The sequence below is a fragment of the Dendrobium catenatum genome, unplaced genomic scaffold, assembly GCF_001605985.2.
Source record: "Dendrobium catenatum unplaced genomic scaffold, ASM160598v2 fragScaff_scaffold_488, whole genome shotgun sequence".
Classification (NCBI taxonomy): Eukaryota; Viridiplantae; Streptophyta; class Magnoliopsida; order Asparagales; family Orchidaceae; genus Dendrobium; species Dendrobium catenatum.
In genome coordinates, this window is record NW_021318950.1 from 1,628,502 (window position 1) to 1,650,922 (window position 22,421).

The 22,421-nt window shown below is 33.2% G+C and overlaps 1 protein-coding gene across 1 annotated transcript; it reads left to right on the top strand.

Annotated features, from left to right (window-relative positions):
* Positions 1-4,490: 4,490 nt before the first annotated feature.
* LOC110106497 (secretory carrier-associated membrane protein 2) lies at positions 4,491-21,554 on the top strand (the record flags this gene model as incomplete). Its single annotated transcript, XM_020836432.2, is given in 12 exon segments — positions 4,491-4,556; positions 4,753-4,869; positions 11,384-11,446; positions 14,406-14,439; positions 14,558-14,680; positions 18,421-18,483; positions 18,589-18,682; positions 18,804-18,849; positions 18,930-18,997; positions 19,109-19,157; positions 20,773-20,838; positions 21,208-21,554. Coding segments are annotated over 12 exon segments (876 nt in total), but the record flags the coding sequence as incomplete, so codon positions are not given.
* Between the last annotated feature and the right edge of the window lie 867 nt (positions 21,555-22,421).

Below are 22,421 nucleotides of genomic sequence, written 5' to 3' on the forward strand. Positions count from 1 at the left end.
GGGGTATCTCATCCCTCTTCCTATAATAAACTTCTTCATGGCTTTTATTGTGTTGGGGATAAAAAGCTACATCACACGTCGCTAGGTTGATATTAGGCACTAACAATCTAACCTATTTGTAGATATGTTTTATGGGTTTCAATAGTTATTTTACTACGATTTCCATTTTCAATAGATTTTGCAATCTAAATTTTAAATTGTACTCTTGTTGGATATGCAAATCATTTGCATTGACATTGCTTTGTTTTTAATTCCTAGTTTTATATTTTATTTTGATGTAACCAAGCTTATAATGTTGGTGCCTATGAGAGCATGACAAGTTCTCTAGTATTTTAACTACTTTAGTAGGCGTGATTCCCCTCGGAAAGTTGACCTCGATTCAACTCTTGAATTCCTTTGTTTAGTTATTTTTATTATGTATTTCAGCACGGTTAGCTCCCCTATTTTCCTTTTTTGTCATTGTTCAAACCCAATTTTGGAAGATCATTATTTCTATAGCCTCTATTTGGTGTTATTTTATGAAACTCATATCCTTGATCACCTAGCATATGATTTGGATTTGTCTAATTACCATTTATTGTTATTGGCCTATTATGATTTGAAAAACAAGCAAGGCTTGGGATCTAGCCTTGCTTGTTTGTAAATTTCGATGTTGTAACATAGGATTTGTGCTAAGTTGATTGTTTGCATTTTGTCCTATGCAAAATTTGCTAAGTGTTGGTTTCCATATGTAGTTGAGTTGCTACTAATTATGGGTTTATGCTATTCCTTTTTGTAGCAGGAGTCAGGGATGTCTGGATTTCCTTTAGTAGTAGTGCTATAACAATAATTTTTTTCTTTCTCTTTTGGGATTGGAATTTGTTGTCTTTATTAAATTTGAAGATGCTAGAGTTGAATTTTAGTTTTATGTCAAATCTAAGACATTAATAATTTTGGATCCTTTTTTGAGAAATGTTTGGTCTCTTACCCCTCCAAATCTCATAATAGGTTTTTTCAGGAAGTGGTGAGACTAGGCTTGTGATCTTCCTGGATGTGTGCATGCGGGTCTATGACAAAGGGCCTTTCCACCATTGTAAAAGACATCTTGAAAAACATGAATGAGGCATATATTTATAATGAATTACTATATATAATTTCTATTTCCTTTCAAACTCATGCTAATACTATTGGATGTAAAATTGTCAAGTGCGTTGCAAGTATTGATAATAACTTTAGAGAAAAAAAATTGTCTCCTTGTAGTCTTGTACTAGCATCAAAGTAAGTATTCTTCTATCTATAGGAACTATTTGTAAGTATTTAGGTATTATCATCACCTACATTAGCCTCAACCCAACTATTTAGGGATGACTTTATGAATTCTCATTTTTCTTTCGTTCTTATTGAGTGTTTCATGACAGTTTAATACTCTTTGTATAAATCTTGTTCCTCAACTTAAATCCATCTAACTTTTTGTCCCACTTTTCCTTCCTAATCATAGAACATCAGTTTTAGCTACAAATCTTAGCAAGGCTCTTATTATACATGGTAAATCTTAGATTATTTTTTTACAATCTTATTTAAGTATTTTCATTAGATACTATTCTTGTTTATTATTATTTCGGGCATCCTTTTGAACTTTATTGTATGTGACCCCTTTTCAATAGATTCTAAGAAGTTATTAATTTTAGGTCTATTTGATAATAAATAAACTCACAATGCATATATTTTACAATGAATTACTAAATATAATTTCTCTTACTTTTCAACCTTGTATGGATGGTGTTGGATGTGGAATTTTCAAGTGCATTGCAAGTATCGATGATAACTTTTGAGGGGAAGTTTTCTCCTTGTACTGTGTAAGTCCTAGATTTTAAAGAGGTCTTGCATCATGTTAGTTTATAAATAGTTATAAATATTATGACATCAAAGGAGGTTTTCATTCTATCCACAATAACTATTTTTTTATATTCCACTTTTATCATCATTATCATCATTAGCCGCCTCACAAGTTTTAAGGATTAGCTTTATGAATACTTATTCTCTATTCATTCTTGTTGAGTGTTTCTTGACATTTTAAAACACTCTTCGTAAATCTTATTCCTCAACTTCTATCCATCCAACATTTCGTCCTACTTTTATTTTCTGATCACAAGGCATCGGTTTTATCTACATGTTTTAGTAAAGCATCCTCAAAGCAGATTGAACATGGTAAATCACCTAAGCCTATTCTCTTATGACCTTATCTAATTATATTCAATAAATACTATGTTTTTTTATTTTTTTATTTTTTGCTTTCTTGTAAATTTTGCTGTCAGTGACTTGTTTTTAGAACAATACTTGGATCCATACAATATAACCGTTTGAATATATTAAAAAAACCTAAAATATTCTAACTTCCAAGAAACAAATTGTGTTTTTGATGATCGGAAATAAATTTTTTCTCTCTGTTTTATTGATTTTCTAATACAAGAACTGTGTAGACAACCATTTGTAATGTGGTTTGGACAAGGCCAAGAAAGATGAAGAGAAAAGGTAGAAGCTTAGGTGATCAATTGTGGCAAAATCTGTGATCCTGTTACGATCTCCTTCCCTTCCCACCTCTCCAATCATGAGGAATTCACCCAAAAAATAGAGACTCCTTCCTCCAATTCAAGAAAACCTAAACTAAACTTCTCAAATACTCCCAAACATCTATTAACACGTAGGGCCCCTAATTACTAAACTATATCGCATAAGAAAGTAAATAAAAAAGACCTATAAGCAACTTTATTTATGAAAAAGGACCTTTCATAACACAATGTCATTCTCTCCGGGTTTTTAAGGAGACACATCCTTAATATCTTAAACATGTTCGTACTTGTAATAGGGTGAAAGTTTTGCAACTAACTTAAGGATTTGATACCATTTAACACTGCTTGACAGTGAGGGCAAAGAAACTTTGATAACTGCAATACTCAATTACAACGGGCAAGATAAACTAAAATTTACGCAAATTGATCAATGGAATGAATAAACGGGCTCAAAAGAAAGAACCATCGACAATATTGATTCAATTAATAACCTCATTCTTTTCTAAGACTTGGCACTGATATATTTATATCTTGATTGAAAACTTGCAATTTTGCTATAGGATGCCTATACGGACATTCCAATCCCAAATTTGCTAATGCAGAAGCGTTGAGTTTCCGTGTAGGTTCCATAATGCTATTGCTTGTTTTCTCTTTGAAAACCTGCAACAATCACCCAATACCTGCAAGGGAAACAGCAGAGGCAAGAGGTAGATCACTGATATACTGTATATACAGAAGAAGGCAGAACAAGAAACGAATAACAGAGAACAAGCGTGCTGGCATCCAAATTTATCCGTTTAATCAACTTCCTTGGTGGTTTTCTTGTTTTCTTAAAATTTATTCTTACTGTTATGCTTGCGATTTCAGCCTAGTGGCATTTGTTCAAGTGTAAGTGGTTCATGTTTAGGTCGCTTGCATTTCCACTTATCTGATGAAAACAACTCAAAGAAGGTAACCAAGTGCTGCTAGAAGTGTAGGAAATTCTTTGATAGCTTTGATGATCAATTTTTTGGATTTATTTATTTTTGTTATTGTTTTTTGAAAATTTTTGCTATAAGAATTGTGTAGCTGCACGTGAAATGGTATCAGCAGGGCTGAGATATATGAGGTGCAGGGGTAGAAGCTTAGGTCATTGATTGTGATGAAAACCTAGACTCTGATATAATTCTCTCCCCTTCTCACCTCTCCAAACTTCTCTCCCCTTCTCACCTCTCCAAACTTTGGGAATCCACCTAAGAAAATGGGAATCCTCCCTCAAATTCAGAAAAATCTGAAATAATTTTGAAAACTTTCGGTATTTATAGACAAACACTTATTAACATCTAGGCCCTTTAATTACTAAACTATCCCTCATAAAAGTAAGGAAAAAAACTCGTAAGCAATTTTATTTATAAAAAAGACCCTTCCTAATACTATGTCACATTTTCAATCCATTTTTATTTTCTTTGAATGGAGATTATATGTTGTATAAGTTTCCTAATGTTGATATCTTTGTATGGAGCTTAATAACTTTTTGACCTTTCTGTATTTTCAAATGTATCTGAGTTTCGCTGGCATGAATATTATTTTCTAATCTCTAATCTCATTTTTTGAGGATGCCATAGGTGAAGAAATTTCTTAAGAATTTTACTCTTTGCATTATGTGGCTTGATAAATTTATTTGCATTAACTTTTTGTTTCTTAAAATTTGTATTTCAGCATAGCCATCCCCTCCAAGTAAATGTTGTTCAGGTTATCCAAAAAAAAAAATTCTTTGGATTCCTATTTTGTCTCAGATTATTTTTTATTGTAAGAGTTCAAGAAGATATTGGTATTTCCATATTGGATTTTATAGAGATATTAGTATCTTAATTCCTCGCTATCATGTTCCTATTGGACACGTGCTGATTTTATGAGGACATTTTTTTAATGAAATTATTTTCTAATGCTTTCAAATTTTAGAACACTTCAACTCGTGGAAAAGGAGCTGGGAAATCAAATTATGGAGGAGGCACATTTTATATGACAGTAAGCCCATAGAGACGATCTATTGTAAATTGTTTCCGCTCTCATTAATGGATTCATTGGAAGTATCTTGAAAATATTTTACTTTTGTTTCCTGTGATTTGAAGCTTCTATCAATCTATTTCTGGGTATGCTTCGGCTTTTCTTGATAGCATTCGCTTACATAAATCCTTTTGTGCATTATGTTCCAATCATGTAGAACCCAGGCAGCGTGCCACCTGCTTCAAATTCTAGGCTTTCACCACTTCCACCTGAACCTGCTGATTTCTACAATGACCGTACTGCAACAGTCGATATTCCTCTGGATGTCTCTATGGTAAGTGCTTATTATTATTATTATTATTATTTGCATGCAGGGCTAAATTTAATTTTTAAGTTAATTCAATGTAAGAAAATTTGTGAACAGAATTACTCTTCGGAATGGCAACGAGATTTGTTTGACACTAGGGATATCACTCAACAAAATGTGCACAATTATCTTAGAGCTGCTTGCGCAATTACCATAGATACTTCTTTAGTTGTGAGACAGCTGAGGCTATTTGGTCTGGTCGTATTTTACAAGGCGCAGGAACCAATAATCTAAGTTTAATGTTGTTCTATTTGCCTTATTTTTTATGCTTCTACTTTTGTTTGGAATATATCATGCTTATGATGTTGGTTCCTATGAGAATTGGGATGTGTTCTCTAATGTTTTTAGTATCTTGTTGAATTTGATTTATTGTTGCAAGTTATTTAGACGAGTTTACAACTTTCTTTTTTTAGCTTTGTTCGTCTGTCAATTTCCTTTTCCTACATAACCGGCTGCCATGTTCAATCATGGATTTGATACTTGCTGCTGGAGGGAAATGACAGATTTCTAAATTGAAACTTGCAGCTTTAGGTTAGATCTAAAGGATTATGAGAAGTTACTAATCTTGGGTTATAAATATGACCCTTGAGACCTTTATTTTATAATAAGTTAATAAAAATTTATGTTTCTCTATCAATCTTGTGTTAGCTGATTGGATGCAAATTCTTCTAGTGTGATGCAATACTTGATGATAACTTCTCGGAGATGGTTCTCCTTACACTGATGCGAGACTTTGAATATTCAAATCATTGACTTCTATCATTGTTATTTCATCTATATTATTTTGTGATTTGTTTGTATTTGTGGTCGAAATTTGATATTTTAATAGGTAATTTAATTGTTATAGACGTCAGTTTCCTTTTTTTATAGGTATTTTAATGGTTATATGGAATTTTATATCTGTACTGATGTTTCAGTTGGGATTAGATTTTGGCGGCTATTATATTATCATTTGCAACTGATTAATTATATTTTTTTGTTCTACATTAAAAGATATTAATCTTTGCCCAAAAATTGTAGAATTAGGAATTTTGATATTTCATGTGTTTGTTTGTGCATCTCATCCTATGTTTGCATTAGTGAACCCTAGACTCTAAGATGTCGTACACTAAGTTGATATCAAAACTTATAATTGCATTATCATGGAAACTAAAAAGTATAACTCATTAATAGGGTTAATAAAAAAGTTAATAAATGTTGTAGACTTGTAGTTTAAGAATAATCATGTAAGTTAAAGTGTTAAAATGTATGAAAGAAGAACATGACATTTTCTATTCCAATGAGTAGAAAAGATACAATATTTGTAAGGGAGACATAGCCCATAAAAAAGAAAAGTAATTAATCAAATTAATTTCAATTAATTCTACATTTAAAAAATTATTCTGCATAAGAAAATAGTGGTTGATGGAGTGCATATGGATGCTGAACAAGTGTTGGGTTGCCAATGTGGCTAATCACTTGAATGGCAACATTCACATCCAACAAAGCAGGGGCAGGTGCTACGGGTTGCCAAGGTGCTGCAACAGAATTAAATGCAGAATTTGATGTATTGCTTTCTATATTTCTACTCTCCCTCAATATGGGAATATATGATCATTCCAAACTTGGAAATAACATCATTAACTTGCAATTGGTTAAGAACTTTAAAAAGAACGTTAGCATTTTGTTATTTTATTTAAGTGTAACTAATTTGGATAATTTTTTTTTATCAATTTTCTACTTTATAAAGTGCCTATCAATTTCAATATGTTTAGTCCTATCATGTTGAACAATATTCTTAACAATGTTAATAGTGACTTAATTATCACATCTCATTATTACTGGTCCTTTTGTGAGAATTTTTAAATCTTCAAGGAGTATAAGCTACATGCCTTCACAAATTTCGTGGGCGATGGCTTTGAATTCTGCATCAACACTATTTTGAGCAAAGATTGTTTATTGCTTCTTGATGTAATTAAATTTCCCCATATGAATGAGCAAGAACTAGATGTGGATTTAGAGTTAATTTTAGATCCCACCCGGCACCCAATCAACATCAATTAAGATTTCTTTACTTGTGTTAGTCCCCTTTTTGAAGAACATTGTATTTTTTGGGTGTTTTCTTAAATATATCTTAGTATCTTATACACAACATTAAGGTATCCCATTGTGGGGTTATTCATAAACTAACAATACTCACAGGAAAATAAATAGCAAATCTAGCATAGGATAATAGATGAGTTTCCCTAGTAACCGTTGTTTCCTCCCTTTGTCAATAGGAGTCGAATATTCCTTAATCCTAAATTTATTTAAATGAACCATTAGTGGGTTTACAGGCTTGCATCCAAGCATCCCAATGTCTTTTAGTAAGTCTAAGACATTCATATTTAGGGATGAATATCCTCTTTATTGATCATGCTATTTCCATGTCTTGAAATTTTTTAATGAATCAAGATCCTTGATTTCAAATTCTTTAGCTAAGACACATTTTAGCTTGTTTCTTCATGATTTCCTATCAAAATGATATCATCAGCATAAATAATTAGGATAGAGATTTTACTTCCAGATAATTTCTTGTTGACTAAGTGTGATTAGATTTCCCCCGAATACTCATACCTTTTTATCACCATGATGAATCTATCAAAGCAAGCACTTGGTGATTGTTTTAAGCCATATAAAAATTTTATAAATCAACAGACTAGGTTCATATTACTCTTATTCTCAAACATTGAACGAATTGTTATGTAGACTCCAACATCTAAATCCCTATTTAGAAAGATATTTTCACTTCAAGTTGGTGGATTGGCTATTCTAAATGAGTAGCAAGAGAGGAAATTTACCCTGATAGAGTTCGCTTTAGTGACAGAGACAAAGGTTTCTTCAGAATCAATGTGATAGGCTTGAGTGAGAAGTATTTTCCCGCAAGTCTTCTTTGTATTGGTCAATAGTTTCTTCTGCTTTGTATTTCACATTGAAGATCCATTTGCATCTAATAGCTTTTATCTCTTTGGGAATATTTGAGAACTTCTAAGTACCATCTCTTTTAAGTGTCTGAATTTCTTCATGAACTATATTTCTCCATCGATGACAATAATGCAAAGGTAAGATGCAAAAAAGAAAAAACTACTAGGAATCCTAAGACATGCAAGAGCATATCATGCTCTGATACCAGATGATGCAGGACAGCGTAAATGAAATGCTCTTAATTAGTTCATTTGGATTTCGCACAACTTGTGATTAGAATAATTTTAGAGCAAAACTACTAGTAATTTAAAACAGTAAATCAAAACAAATAGTGGTTACATCCGCTTAGGCTAAATCACATGACAAGAGTTTTGAATACTTCCAAAATAAATAGAAAATAATACAACGACAAGTAGTAGTTTTCAAAGTAATCCCTAGTCTAACAACGAGAATTAGAAAACATAGAGGTACACTCAAATCCTACGTTTACTAAGCTTTAGCATGAGCAATGAAGAGGGGTCCGTCGTGACTGTAATCAAACCAAGAGAAGTTAGGCTAAAGAGATAAGATGCAAGGAGGAAGAGACTCCTTCGTCAAGGAGTGGTGGAGATCCTCCACTCGACGCCTTCGAAGTGTTCGTCAATAGCTTCCACCAAGGTATCTAGAATTCGCTCCAAGTAGTCTTCGACGGTGTGGTCAATCCTCAGGTTCACGTCGAAGAAGGTTGATCGTAGGATGTCGGTGAAGCCGTATTCGTCCCAAGTTATGCCGCATTCAGTTGCCGGATTCGCCATTCATGGATGATTGAAGGTAGAAACTTCTTAACACTTGATAGGGCTCTTGAGTTAAAGTGAAGAGAAAGAAGTCTCTTGCAATTGAAAGGAGGAAGATCCCAAAAGAGAAATCTGAAATAAAATTTCAGATTTAGTTTGAAGGTTGGAGAGTTATTGAGAGAGGGGAGAATTGGAGAAGAAGAAGGGCGGGTATGGGGAAGGAGGCCGACGGCAAGATGGGGAGGGAGGGTTTAATTTTGTTTCCAAAAGTAAGGGGCTCACTTTGGAAACAATTTTAAACAAAAGAGTTGGAAATTTCGACTAAGGAGGTGGAGGGGAAAAATTAGAAATATTTCTAAAGAGGTTTAGAGGGGAATTCAGAAACTAATCCCCAAATTCCCTCTATGGGGCCGGCGACATGCATGGATCAAGGAGCAAATAATGTATTGTATTAAGGTTTCTAAAATTGGATATTGATATTAGGAAATACTTATTTAAGATCCACTTGAATTATAAATTTCAAATAGCTCTAAATAAATACTTTCCTAAAATAAAAAAGTTAATTTAGGAAAGATTTTGAAATTAATTCAGATTTTGAATTTCAAAATCTATTCCAAATAATCTAGGCCCAATTAGGAAACACGAGATGAGAGGGGTTGAGGGTGGACAAAGTCGGCGGCTATGGATGTATGGCCAGCGGCAAGGGCTCGGTTGAGGGCTCTAGTCGTGGGTTTTGAGAGGGGAGGAAGGGGCTCGGGTGGGGCTTTGGCCGTGGAGGTTGGGAGGGGATGAGGTGCTCGGGTGAGATGGGAAAAACCGTCGGCTTGGGAGGAAGATGAGGAAAAAGATATAAGAATAAAACCACGAACCCGACCGTCTCCAACGTTGGTGGGTAGTGCGCAAAACTCCCTCTCCTAGGGATCTCCCTCCATCAAACACTCAAACTCTCACAAGGGCTCATGCAAGAAGAATATTTCATAATCATTCATTCATTCCTTAATTAAAAAGAATAAGCAATGGGTTATATATAGCCAAGTACAATGAACTCAAAAAGAAAAGATCAACTTGCCCTTTGGGCTCACATACGACAATTCCCCTTAAAGGTACAAACGGAACAACATAATGATGCCAAGGAAAATAGAAAAAATTTAGGATCATTATAGACTAAAATTATTAATAATTCTTTTATTAAAGAAATGTATAATAATTTTTTGAAAAAGAAATACTATTTTTTGAAAATTATATTGAATAAATAATTTAATTAAAAAATGACCAAAACACCTCTTGATTTAACACAATTAGCTCCTTAATTTAATATTAGGATAAAAAAGACTCTTTTTTATTGAGTTGAGGGGCCAAATTGGTCCTTCAAAAGAGTTGGAGACTATTTTGGTCCCTCACAAAGAGTTGAGGGACCATTTTGATTCCTCTCTCTCTCTCTCTCTCTCTCTCTATATATATATATAACTCAGTTTCGTAACTCTTGTTCAATCTGCTTACATACAAAATTTGTGTCCACTTTTGGCTGTAGATTGCAAAAATATCTTATGCTTTGCGATTACAAGCCAATTTGTGAGGATTCATTTTACTTTGCAGGAAGCATATTAGTTATGCATAGATTTGTTTGACAAACATTAAATGTTTAATTCATCAGAACCGAATTGTTTTAAGTCAGGAAAGAATGATGCAAATAAATAACATGAGCTTTGATGTTATTTTGGTTGTCTTATTTTTTTGTTTTCTATTTTATTTTGAATTCAACATGCCCACGACTTTGCTGTCTTTGAGAATGGAAGGTGTTCTCTCATATTTTGAGTTCCTTGGTGGATTTTGTTTAGTGCGAAGTTGTTTTTCTTATCTCTTTAAACCCCTCAATCATTAGTGTCCAACTTATTGTTATGTCTGGTTGAGTGATTTGAAAATTCCTGCTCTGTTTTACTTTTATCCGTTCCAGGTTTCATCGTGTAGCTGTGATTGGCGCTTTGGCATTGTAGGAGAGATGAAGTCTTGATTATACCTGGCTTTGCCTTGTGTAAAATATGTTGTCTTCCCTGTTTCTCTTAATTTTATCTTGTTGAGGTTGATTCATAGCTGTTATCGTCATTTGCCTGTGTTGGGCTATAGCTGGCTTGCTTTACGACTTGTCGACTATAGCTTTATTCGTCAGTTGGTTTCTTTTTTCTTTAAACTAGTTGCTGTATTAAAACATGGACTGGATGCTAGCTGTTTTGCGGAAAATCTAAGATTGATGAACTGAAACTTACAGTTAGGCTAAATCTTGAAGGATTGTGAGAAGTTACTCATTTTGGATGTTTTTAAGTTATAAATAAGACCTCTAGGATATGTATTTTATAATGAATTACTAAATAAAAATTTCAGTTTCTTTCTTAAATTTATTTGTTCCACTTGGATGTGAATTCTTCGTGTGTGATGCAAGTCTTATCAACAACTTTTTGATGTTTTTTTAATATAGGTGTGAGATCTAGATCTTCAAATTAGTGACTTCGATAATTTTTCTTTCAACCAAGCTGTTTTAGAACTGATATTTGGGGACGATTATTGCATGCTTGTTTTCTCTCCTTTTTTTATATTAGTTCTCCAGTTTGTTGTTGCTTAGCACTGTTATCCTATATAAATATCATAAATTAACTCCAAGATTGTCAACTTCAAAGCTACTTGCTATAACTTTTCGTGAATGAATATTTTCAGTGTATTATTATGAAGCTATTGGTTCTTTGACTTGTTCATACGTTTGTTTGGTGCAGGATTTGAAGAAGAAGGAGAAGGAGCTCCAAGCAAAAGAGGCAGAACTGGCTAGAAGGGAAAATGTATTTTGCCTAAATAAAAATAAAAATATAGTAATGCAAGGTGTTTATTTTTGTTCAAATGTTCAGATGAGAGAGAGAGACAGAGAGAGAGAGAGAGAGAGAGGACTGATAGGGAACACTTGTAGATCTCAAGTATTTCCTATCAATCTTCGGAAAACAGCAAGCTTTCTCCACAATAGTCCGCACAAAACCACAAAAATAGTAGATAATTTGTATTATTTGATGAAAGAAAAATAGAAAATAGAAAGATACAATTGATCCTCAATTCGAGAGGAGGATCGATCTTTGCCAAATCTCTAGACGCCGCTAGAGCCCAAAGAAAAACCTAATTCTAAGATATCTCAAATTTCAGCCAAATTCAAGATGTCCTAACCCTAGGAAAACAAAGTATTTAATGCATACAAATCAAAAGGAAATCCCTAAACAGTCCATACATTCAATTTCCCTCCTAATCTTCCTCAAAATTCCTTCCTAAAACGCTCCCGTGGAATCGCGGCTCACGCGGCATCCGCCAGAGGCGGAATAGCGTCGCTGTTTCGCCCATAAATCGGTCCCGCCTGGACCGGTCTAGTGGACCGGTCTAACAAAATACTAATGTTGGGGTTGAGTCGATTGCGCAAGGTGAATTTCAAAAGGCAAAGAGCACGGTGTCGCACGAAACTCGACCGACGAGTATCGGCCAAAACCCCGAATTGCCAAAATGGCCTCCATTCGTGAAATGGATAACACCGGGGCATTCGGGGCAATTGAAACAGCTTAGATTGACACCCATATTGGTCGGGGTTGTCGATAGGTCTAAAATTAAAATTTCACATGCACGGATCGAGCCGATATTGACTTGTGCAAATGATGATGATTTGGTGAGCGAATTGAGGCACAATTATTATACATAAATCTTTTTTTTTTAATATTAATTTTATGTATTTAAAATAAAAATGAGAGAAAAAATCTAAATATAAGTACATTTAACTATAAATACCTCTCAAACCTTCATCCAACTCACTCACTCAGTCGCCCCAACTGCCCCGCACAAAAAACTCACCCCCGTAACCCCCTCTCCGACCCTCTCTCTGTTCATGGACGATCTGATGCCTCCACAGGCCCAACCACCTCCAATCTCCACCGAGCCATCCCTGCCGCCGCTAGCCTACAGCCCGGCTCTTCCCGCCATCATCCCCTTGGTCGGCCTCCACATCCCTTTCTTTCCCTTTCTTCTTCTTCCCTCCTCTTCCTCTCCCTCATCTCTTCACCTTCACCTCATCTTCTTTCTCCCATCATCTTCCACAAACCCTCAAAAACCTTAACCCTTTAAAAAAATTCTTTTACCCTCTTTAAACTCAAATCCCTACATTCCATTCACAAAACCTCTTCCCTACAACTCCCTACACCCCCATCTTCCAAAATTATAACATCCCTTCACTTTCTCCAAAATTAAACAGAAAGAGAAAGCTTATTTTCTCTCTAAACAGAAAGAGAAAGCTTATTTTCTCTCTCTGACCTTCCCTCCAACAATGCTCGGGCTTACAACATAACATTAGGAAAAGTTCACAAACTAAATAAAATCACATACAACATACACAACAATTAATAATATAACATCTCAATCGTGGTCATCGATCTACAATCCCTTCTATGATAAACCTTCCATGCATTGAACTCCCCATCAGTAAATCAGTTCAAATAGAAACTCAATAATTGCTAAAAAGTATGTCAATGTTTGCCAATGTTGTGATGGGCCATGTTACACAGAACAAAACATATGGATGTCACAATACAGGAGCATGAAATTGGTTGTAAAAGCGTCATGTGTCACAAGTGAGTGGTAGGATTGTGGGCAAGTAAGAGTAGAGCTGTCAACATTTGACCCGACCCGAAAACCCGACCCGAAAACCAGACCCGAACCCGACCCAAAAATTTCGGATTCGGGTTGACCCGACGGGTTGCCGGGTCGACCCGAAAATCCGTTTAATTTAAAAAAACCTGATTTCCTGCCCGCTGCCCTCGCCCGCTACCCGCTGCCCTCGCCCGCTACCCGCGGTGCGAAATTGTTGGTGAGTGATGCGATCAAGGAACAGTTTTGTGAGTAAAGGTAGTTGGGGTGGGATTGGAGAGTAGAGGCATGGGAGCAACGAGCGTGGGGGTGGGGACACAATTAAGATTTTTAGGAGGATAGCTAGGATAAGTTTCTTCTCACTCTATATCTTGCCGAGAAAATGTTTTGCCTTATTCGTCAGAGATTCCCTTATTTAAACTAGGAGAATGAGTACAAGGAGGGTATGCACCAAAAAATTGCTGCTCTCCAAATAGCATTCTTTCCTATTTTTATGTTTCTCTATGTTTAACATGTTTTCTTCCTCTATATGTTGATGCAATTTTGAATATCCAACAACACTATCTAAGGGTTTCCCAGCTATACAATGCATAGATCAAGTTAATCTTGTTTTTTATCACATAAAATAATATATTGTAATAATATATGCTGCCTCGATATATTCCACTATAGGTTATGTTTCAGTTACTTTCTTTTCTAAACTCTAGGCTATCACCACAACTTCTTTGTATTTCTATGTGCTTGATCATATTTTTGTTAAGGACTTTCTATTTTTGCATGCACATCATAATTATGAAAGCCAATTGTGCATTTAATTTATGTTTTTAGAAGCCTTGCGTTTGCTATTATGGTGTATCAGTATTTTATTGATGCAATTTTTTTAGGTGGATTTGAACCTCGTCCTGCTTTTTTTGATAGGCTGAGGCATCTTAGCCGTTGCTTATAGATGCAAATTAGTAGTGGACGGGCTTTCTATTATGTCTATATAATAGTAAATTTTGTTTTAGCAAGAAACCTGCTTGTTGCGTTTCCGTTCATAATACAATATTAACAAATTCACAGTTATATTTGGCATTTAGAATTTGAATATATTCTGTAATCATTTTTTTATGTTTCTTTGCTGCGCAGGAGCTTAAACGTAAAGAAGAAGCTGCAGCACGAGGTAACTTTATTATTTCCTCATAAAATAGGTAGTTATGTCAGTAGCTTGTTTTCTTATTTGCATAATTAGAATATGTCCTTTTAGGCTAATAGGTCCTTCCATTTTTTCTCTATTGCAGCTGGGATTGTTATAGAGGTGAAAAACTGGCCAGCATTTTTCCCCATAATCCATCATGATATAGCCAACGAAATACCGATTCACTTACAACGGATGCAATATTTTGCATTTGCATCATTATTAGGTATTTTTTTGGGTTTATCTTGGTAACTATTTTTTTTTTCACTGAAGAAGATTCATTTCCTTATTTTTTGAAACATCCAATATATATTGCCAAAAAATTAGGTGATACATTCATTTCAACTATTTCATGCCTATATCTATGAGTCTACTATGTGTTTTACTCAAAACATTGTACTCTTTCAAATATCCTTATGTAAGAATAGTTGAAGCTTCTCAAAGTATTTCATTTAATTTCAAACAAATTTCTCTTGTCATTCTCTCTTCTATTATGCTAGAGAGAAGCTGGTCCTTGTGGGTGTCACACCCCATTTTGACCCCCTTTATAGTTAACCTATATTGTAACATATATGGAAAATCTAAACATATATCTTTTTACTGGCACCCATTTTGAACTACATCTATTAGAATCAAGTGAGTAAAAAATAATCTATTCAGACTCACCTATCTTAACTAGTTTCTGTATCTCATAATAGGAAGCATATTTAAGACATCTCAAATAAAATATAGCAAGTAAATTACAGAGCCTTATTACACTTTTTTAAATTTTATCTAGATACCCAAAAAGTCTTTGTACAGCCTCCACTTGAACTCTATGTACACCAAAAACATATGTACACGACCGTCATCTTTCAATCTAATCCTCTATTGGCTTCTCCTTTCTTGCAGTACAACCACAACAAATGAACTAGGGCTTAATAAAATATTTAAGCAATGTATAATAAATAATAATGAACATATTAACAATTAAAAACACATGTAAAATTTCATACTAAACATAAGCAATACATAACATCACTTTTTATTTTGTTTACTGTTCAACATATTTATATCAATCATATGATGACTATAGCTTTTGCACCCTACCAGCTTTCTCATTCAAGGTTGGTCTGAATTTTCAGCTTTTAGAATTAAAGCTACTCTCTCATTCAAGGTTGGGTTCGAATTCTCTTTTTTTTTTTAATTTTTTAGAGTATAGGCTTACCTCGTTAGGTCTTTCTCGTGCGGGTCTATTTCTCATGTATGACTTATTTCATCTTTCTAATATCTTTCATTTTAGCAATCATAAAATGTGTTATGGTAATCACTATTAAATGAATCAACAGACTAATACCTATATTAACTGGAATGAAATGTTACCATAAACATAACTATGTGAGATTGTAATTATACAAAACTTTACCATTTCCTATGGTATCATTTGAGTATCTCATCTTGTTTTCCAGAATAAATCAATAAACTGGTTTACCCATAGTTCTCCGAATCCTTTTCCTTTTGTAAACAACCTAAACATACATTTTTTTCATTTGCATATGCTCATAAATAAACAAAACAAGCAATATGAATATCTTACAAATTATCTCAAGTGACTCTTCTTCATTCCATTCAAAATTCTCTTTCATCTTCTAAACTTCTTTCCCTACTTCTCTTCCTTTCTTTTCTATTTAACAACAACATCCCCTAATTATCACAACAACATCTACAAATAACAACATACTAAATTTTAACAACTACTCTTACCTGATTTCTGATTTCAGTTTTCAGCTAATAATAGCTGATTGCGGTGATTCACAGCATTCTCATGCTTTAATTCAGTAATTTACAGCCCCCCATGCTGTAATTCAGTAATTTACAGCACCAAACAACAATTAATAACTGTTTTCAGCAACCCTACAACAGCCGACAATAGCAGCATTACATAATTTAAGTAAAAAACACCTAGTTTCAACCATTATTCATAATAAAACTATTAAATTCTGCTGTCCTACAATTCATTCCTACATTTGCTTGCCTGAAATTCTGCAATCAAAAACTGCAGCCCACACACGCCTCCTTCAGCCTGCAGCTCTGGGCACTGCCAGCAGCTCTCGGCTCTAGGTCACAGAATTGCATTTCTAAATATAAAATATTAAACAAGATCTCATTTTGTCCTAATTTACTTACCCTTCACTTGTTGGCTTACCTAATTTTCAGTAGTAGTATTTGCACGCCTAGTCCAAATAATCAATATACATAGGGTTGCATTTTTGCTAATAATATGAAGACATTTATACAAAAAAAGACACTTTTTTTTTATCATTTGCTAATTATACGTTGTGTCATAAACAGTATTCAATGTGTGTAAAATTTAATGCATCAGATTTGAGATAAGAATTATAATTTTTTATAAAATAAAAATATAATTATTGCTTCAATCTTAAATGATTTGCTTTTACTCTTTAATCCTTAAACTTCACCTTCCTTAGTTGAATACCTATAATTATACATATGAGATGTTTATCTTAATTATTTTTGGTTAATTTACTTATAATTTTATTATAATTTAATTAAATTACTAACATTCCTTTTTCATTCTAAGATTCAATTATACTTGATTGATACTTTTAGACTTTTAGCCTCTCAATTCTTATAACGTAACTTCAAACTTCATTTATCTTATTTAAATTACAACTTTAATATCTTGCTGTACAAACACAAAGTTCTACTTATTTAATTGATTAATTTATCTTATCAAAATTAAGCTTTGATACTTATTAAGGTAATATTAAATTCCTAATATAAAATTTTAGATTTTTATTAACTTAAATTAAAGTATAAGATTTCTATATTAAATACATTCCTCAGTTATTCTTCCCCTTTCTTCATTCTTTAAATCAATTACTACCTCCACTTGATGTGTTCTTTTCCTGAGTTCTGAAATTCTGATACGATTTCTTATAATTTGAACATAAATCTAGGCTTTTAAATATGAAACAATAAAATTCTTGATTGTCTTTATCTAATTTCATATCTAGAGAAAAGCAAAATTACTATATCCCCAATACCTTAACTCGATTCTCTGGTTGAAATTAACATATGAGCAGTCATCTAAACCTTGTTTCACTTGGCCTTGAATATCTTGTCAAATCTCACCTGCTCAATCTCTCTTCCTTGGTCTCGATCTCTTCGGTGTCTTCCAATCTCCCTCTATTTCTATGTCACTTGCTCTCACCATCCCTGTTTCTTTGTTTGGCCTACTCTCTCCTTAGATTTCGCTCTCTTCCCTTCCTCTCAGTCTTCTTTCTTTCTCTCTATCTCACATTCAATTTTTCATCCCGCTTCGCATAAGTTGCTTCTCTCGATCTTCCTCTTTGTCTCTTTCTTGCTCTCTCTATTGCTTGCTCGTGCATATCTCCTTGTCTGACCCTCTTTGTCCCTTTGTAATATGCAGAACTAGCTCATTTGAACCGACACAATTGGTTCATTGCTATTATTATTATTAATATTATTACATTATATTTTTAAAAATGGATTTTACATTAACAAAGAAGTTGATGTCTCACCGACTATCCTGCTATGACTATTATTTTTATACTACTTTGTATGATATCTCGCCAATTATCCCACTATTACTCATTGTTGCCCACTTTGATTTTTTTTTTTTTAATTATATTTATTATTTTTATCCACTTTGATTTCTTCTTTATATGTATCCTTCTAACTCAGTTTATCTTTTTGTGGGTTTCATGGCTATTTGACATTGCCGCTATGTCTTGTATTTTATTTTGAGTAATTATATTTCATCCTTTGCTATAAAAAATAATTAATAATATATATATATTTATATATTAATCATTATTTTGCAAAATTTTTGTGGTTTATTGGTTGTGGGGAGCGGAAATGCATGGGAAAATGTTTGTTAAGTACGCAATCCTTGCAAAATCCTAATATTTGACGTCCTATCACTAAATGATTGTTATGCAGGGTTGACCATGTGTCTAATTTGGAACATTATAGCAACGACAACTGCTTGGATTAAAGGGGAAGGTAACAAGGATGGCCTAGGATCTATTTTTTGATATAGCTAATTTCTTCCACTGCAAGATTTTTGAATTATATCCCATGAGGTACTGATTTTAGTTTTCCTTTCAGGTGTAAAGATCTGGTTGCTTTCCATCATCTTCTTTATCTCTGGTGTGCCTGGTGCTTATGTGTTATGGTATCGACCTCTTTATAATGCCATGAGGTATTGATATGTTGCATTATTCTTCCTAATTTTTTATTTTTTTTCCTGTCATTTTATTCACTACTTATAATGTGGAATCTGAGAGTTATTCCTAGCGTTGAAGCTGTAAAAATTCTTGCAGGACTGAGAGTGCTTTAAAGTTTGGATGGTTTTTCCTGTTTTACCTGGTAATTAATATGAATTCTGTTTATTTGTTTTAGAAAAACATGAAGAAAATGAAAGATTTTCTATTTGAATTTTTAATTAGGTCCATATTGGTTTTTGCATCTACGCCACAGTGGCTCCTCCGATATTCTTCAAGGGAGAATCTTTGACGTGAGTTCCCTTATGCTGAAAATTCATACTTTAATGATCTTCATTAAGATAATTCATCAGATTAATATGTTATTATATACTCATTTCATTGCTAATCATTTGACGTTACAGGGGAATTTTGCCAGCCATAGATTTATTGGGTGACCATATTATAGTTGGGGTGAGTATCTCTTTATCAGAAGTTACACGTCTGTTTTTTTGTGGATGGATATCTCATTCTAGAAAACATTTTCAACAAGCGTCGTATTACTATTGTTTATTTTCAATTTACACGGGATTTGTCAGATTGCCTTGATTAGTAGAATAATATCAATGACAGTAACAATTGACTGAGAACATTAAATAGTTTCATAGCTTCTTCATCATTGAGGGTTTCAGTCTTCTTCTTCACATGCTGCTTCTCCAGCCAATGCCTTCACCTTTGTTGACCAGGGTTTTGACAATTTGGGGGAGAAATTTTAAAATTATTAATCTTATTTGCATTAATTAAATCAGCTATATTAATTAAAATTTTAATTTAATTTAATAATTAATATTATTTTTAGTTTGATTAAATGAAATAGAATTTAGTTATGTTTAATTAGTTATATAAATAAGTAATTAATGCTTAATTAGTATAAATAGAATGAATAATAAATACATAATATGTATAAATTAATATAAAGATTATAAAGTATTTTATCATGATATCATTTTTTACATTCAAATATATTAAATTATACACTTGTAATTTTATGTAATCATTCAAGTGACACCACACAAATAATATAAGAAATTTGACTTCACTCGCATTTGCACTACCTAAGATACCCTCAACTTTAACTTTCAGCACTAACTTCAATTCTGAATTTCTATCTTGGAATGATTTGGGATCAATTTTCAATAGTTGCAGGACCAACTTGGAGCACTGTGAAACTTAAGAACTAGAATTTGGCACTTACTAATTGTTGGAAAGAGTTCTTTTAAGATTTGGTGTTATGATAGATATTGTAATAGTTTGGTTAATATTTTTTTTTGGTGAAAATTTGAAGATTAAAATAATATTAAATGATTACAGAAGAAGCAATTTGTTATCAATATTTAAGAAAATAGAGAATGTCAAATTGTGATAATTATTGAGGAATCTTTTGGGTCATACAATGAATCTATTGGAAAGGGATTTATGGAAGATAGACTTAGAAAAAAATTGTTAGTTTCAACTAAACAATTTTTTATGTCAGAAATATCTATTATGAAAGTGATTTTTTTTATTAAGATAATTAATGGAAAAGTATTTAGTGAAGAAATGTCTTTCAAATATCATTGGAATTAATTTGATACACATTAAAGAAGATAGTTGTCTTTAATATATTAGGAAGTTATTACAGATATGTATGATGGTACATTGACCATGAAAACAGAAGTAGATTGAACTGCCAACATTTCATTAGAAAATATGATTTTATCATCTGAAATATTCCCACCAACATGATTGTTTGAAGAATTATTGAACTTTGCGTGTGACCTAAAGCATTCTAAGAAGTTGTGGCCAAAGATAAATAAATGCATTTTTCTTGCCCATTTTTTGTTTGGGGCTAATTTTGTCCCTCAAAACTATGGAAGTATTTGATCCAATTTCCTTATAGATATTAACACTGTGGAGCTGTAATGGAATGGTATATTAGAATTCCATGCAATTGTAATGGATTACTGTATTAGATTTCCATGAATTTTGCTTTGTGAAATCATCAGGAAAACCCTTGGCTCCTACTTAACCTCAACTCTTTTATCTGCAGATCTTTTACTTCATCGGCTTTGGTTTCTTTTGCCTAGAATCGCTGCTCAGTGTCTGGGTCATTCAGGTGATATCTTCCTCCACGTCTTCTCCATCTACTGCTCTATTGTTTCATTTGTTTTACTTAAAATGTTGAGTAATTGGATGAAAGATAAGCACATAAATGTTTAGTATACATGGTGGTGTAAATGAGTTGAGCTTGCGCTTAATCTATGGTCATGTTGAGCTCATTAAATTTTGAATCTATTTGAATTTGGTTTGTATTTGAATATGTTCAAGAACATAGTTTTGTTCGATGCTCGAACTCGATCAAATAAGGCTCTAATTATATTTTGTTCTTAAACAAAAGAAGCTCTAACTTTATGTTCAAATTATTTGTGAATAATGTGTTTTTTTTTTTAACAGTCCTCTTTATTAGTTTCTTTATCCCGTGCAGCAAGTGTACATGTACTTTCGCGGCAGTGGAAAAGCCGCACAAATGAAGCGTGAGGCCGCTGCCGGCGCCTTCAGGGCAGCAATGTGATTTTGATGCTATGTAAGATGTTACATAGCCGAGAACTCTGGTCAATGCATCTTCATGTTTGTTGGCAACGGCATGCCATGTCTGTTGTGAAGTGCAGGCTTCTCATCTCTGTTCATATTTGTTTGGTCTTTTTATTCTACATTTAAGAAGCTTATTATGTTGGATGTGCTGAAAATGGCTTAAGTATCTGCAGAAATTGGTCTTTTTTTTTTTTTTTTACTTTGGGTGATCAAGTCATTAATAAGAATACACATTTTAGATATCTTGGATCTATTGTTCAGAGTGATGGTGAAATAGATGGGGATATTATCTGTAGAATTCAAGTTGGATGGTTGAAAAGGAGGAATGCATCGGGTTTGTTGTGCGATAGAAAAGCCCCCCTCAAACTTAAGGGAAAATTCTATAAGATGGTGGTGAGACTTGCAATGCTTTATGGTGCCGAATGTTGGCCATTAAAAGATAAGCATAATACTAAGTTAAGTGTTGCAGAGATGAGGATGCTTAGGTGGATGAGTGGTTTTACCTTTAGAGATATGATATGAAATGAGCATATACGTGAAAAGGTTGGAGTAGCTCTAGTGGAAGATAAGATTAAAGAGAGTCGCCTTAAATGGTTTGGTCACATTAAATGGAGGCCTTCTAATGACCTGGTTAGAAAAGTTGAGGCCTTAGATTTGACTCATGTTAAAAAAAGGTAGAGGTAGACCTTAAAAGACTTGGCAAGAAAATATTAGAAATGATCTTTCTTTATTAGATTTAAATGAGAATTGACTTTTAAGAGTACATAATGGCGAAAAAGGATTCTTGTACCGACCCCACGTAGTGGGACAAAGGCTAAATGTTGTTGTTGCTTTTAATTCTCTTAGGCTTCGTTTGGGACGGTTTTCTTATTGCTTTTTAAAACAAATTTTTAGTATAAAAATTAAAATTTGTGCGTTAAAAAGTTGCTTTAATAAACATTAAGAAAGCTGTCCCAGACGACATGTTAGATGCTTTTTGTATGAAATGAGGTTGACTTTCTCACTGCTTCTTAAAGTAATTTTTTAGTACAAATTTTTTTATTAAAAAATTGTTTTAGAAAGTAATAAAAAATTATCCCAAATGAAACCTTAATGTTTGTTTTGTAT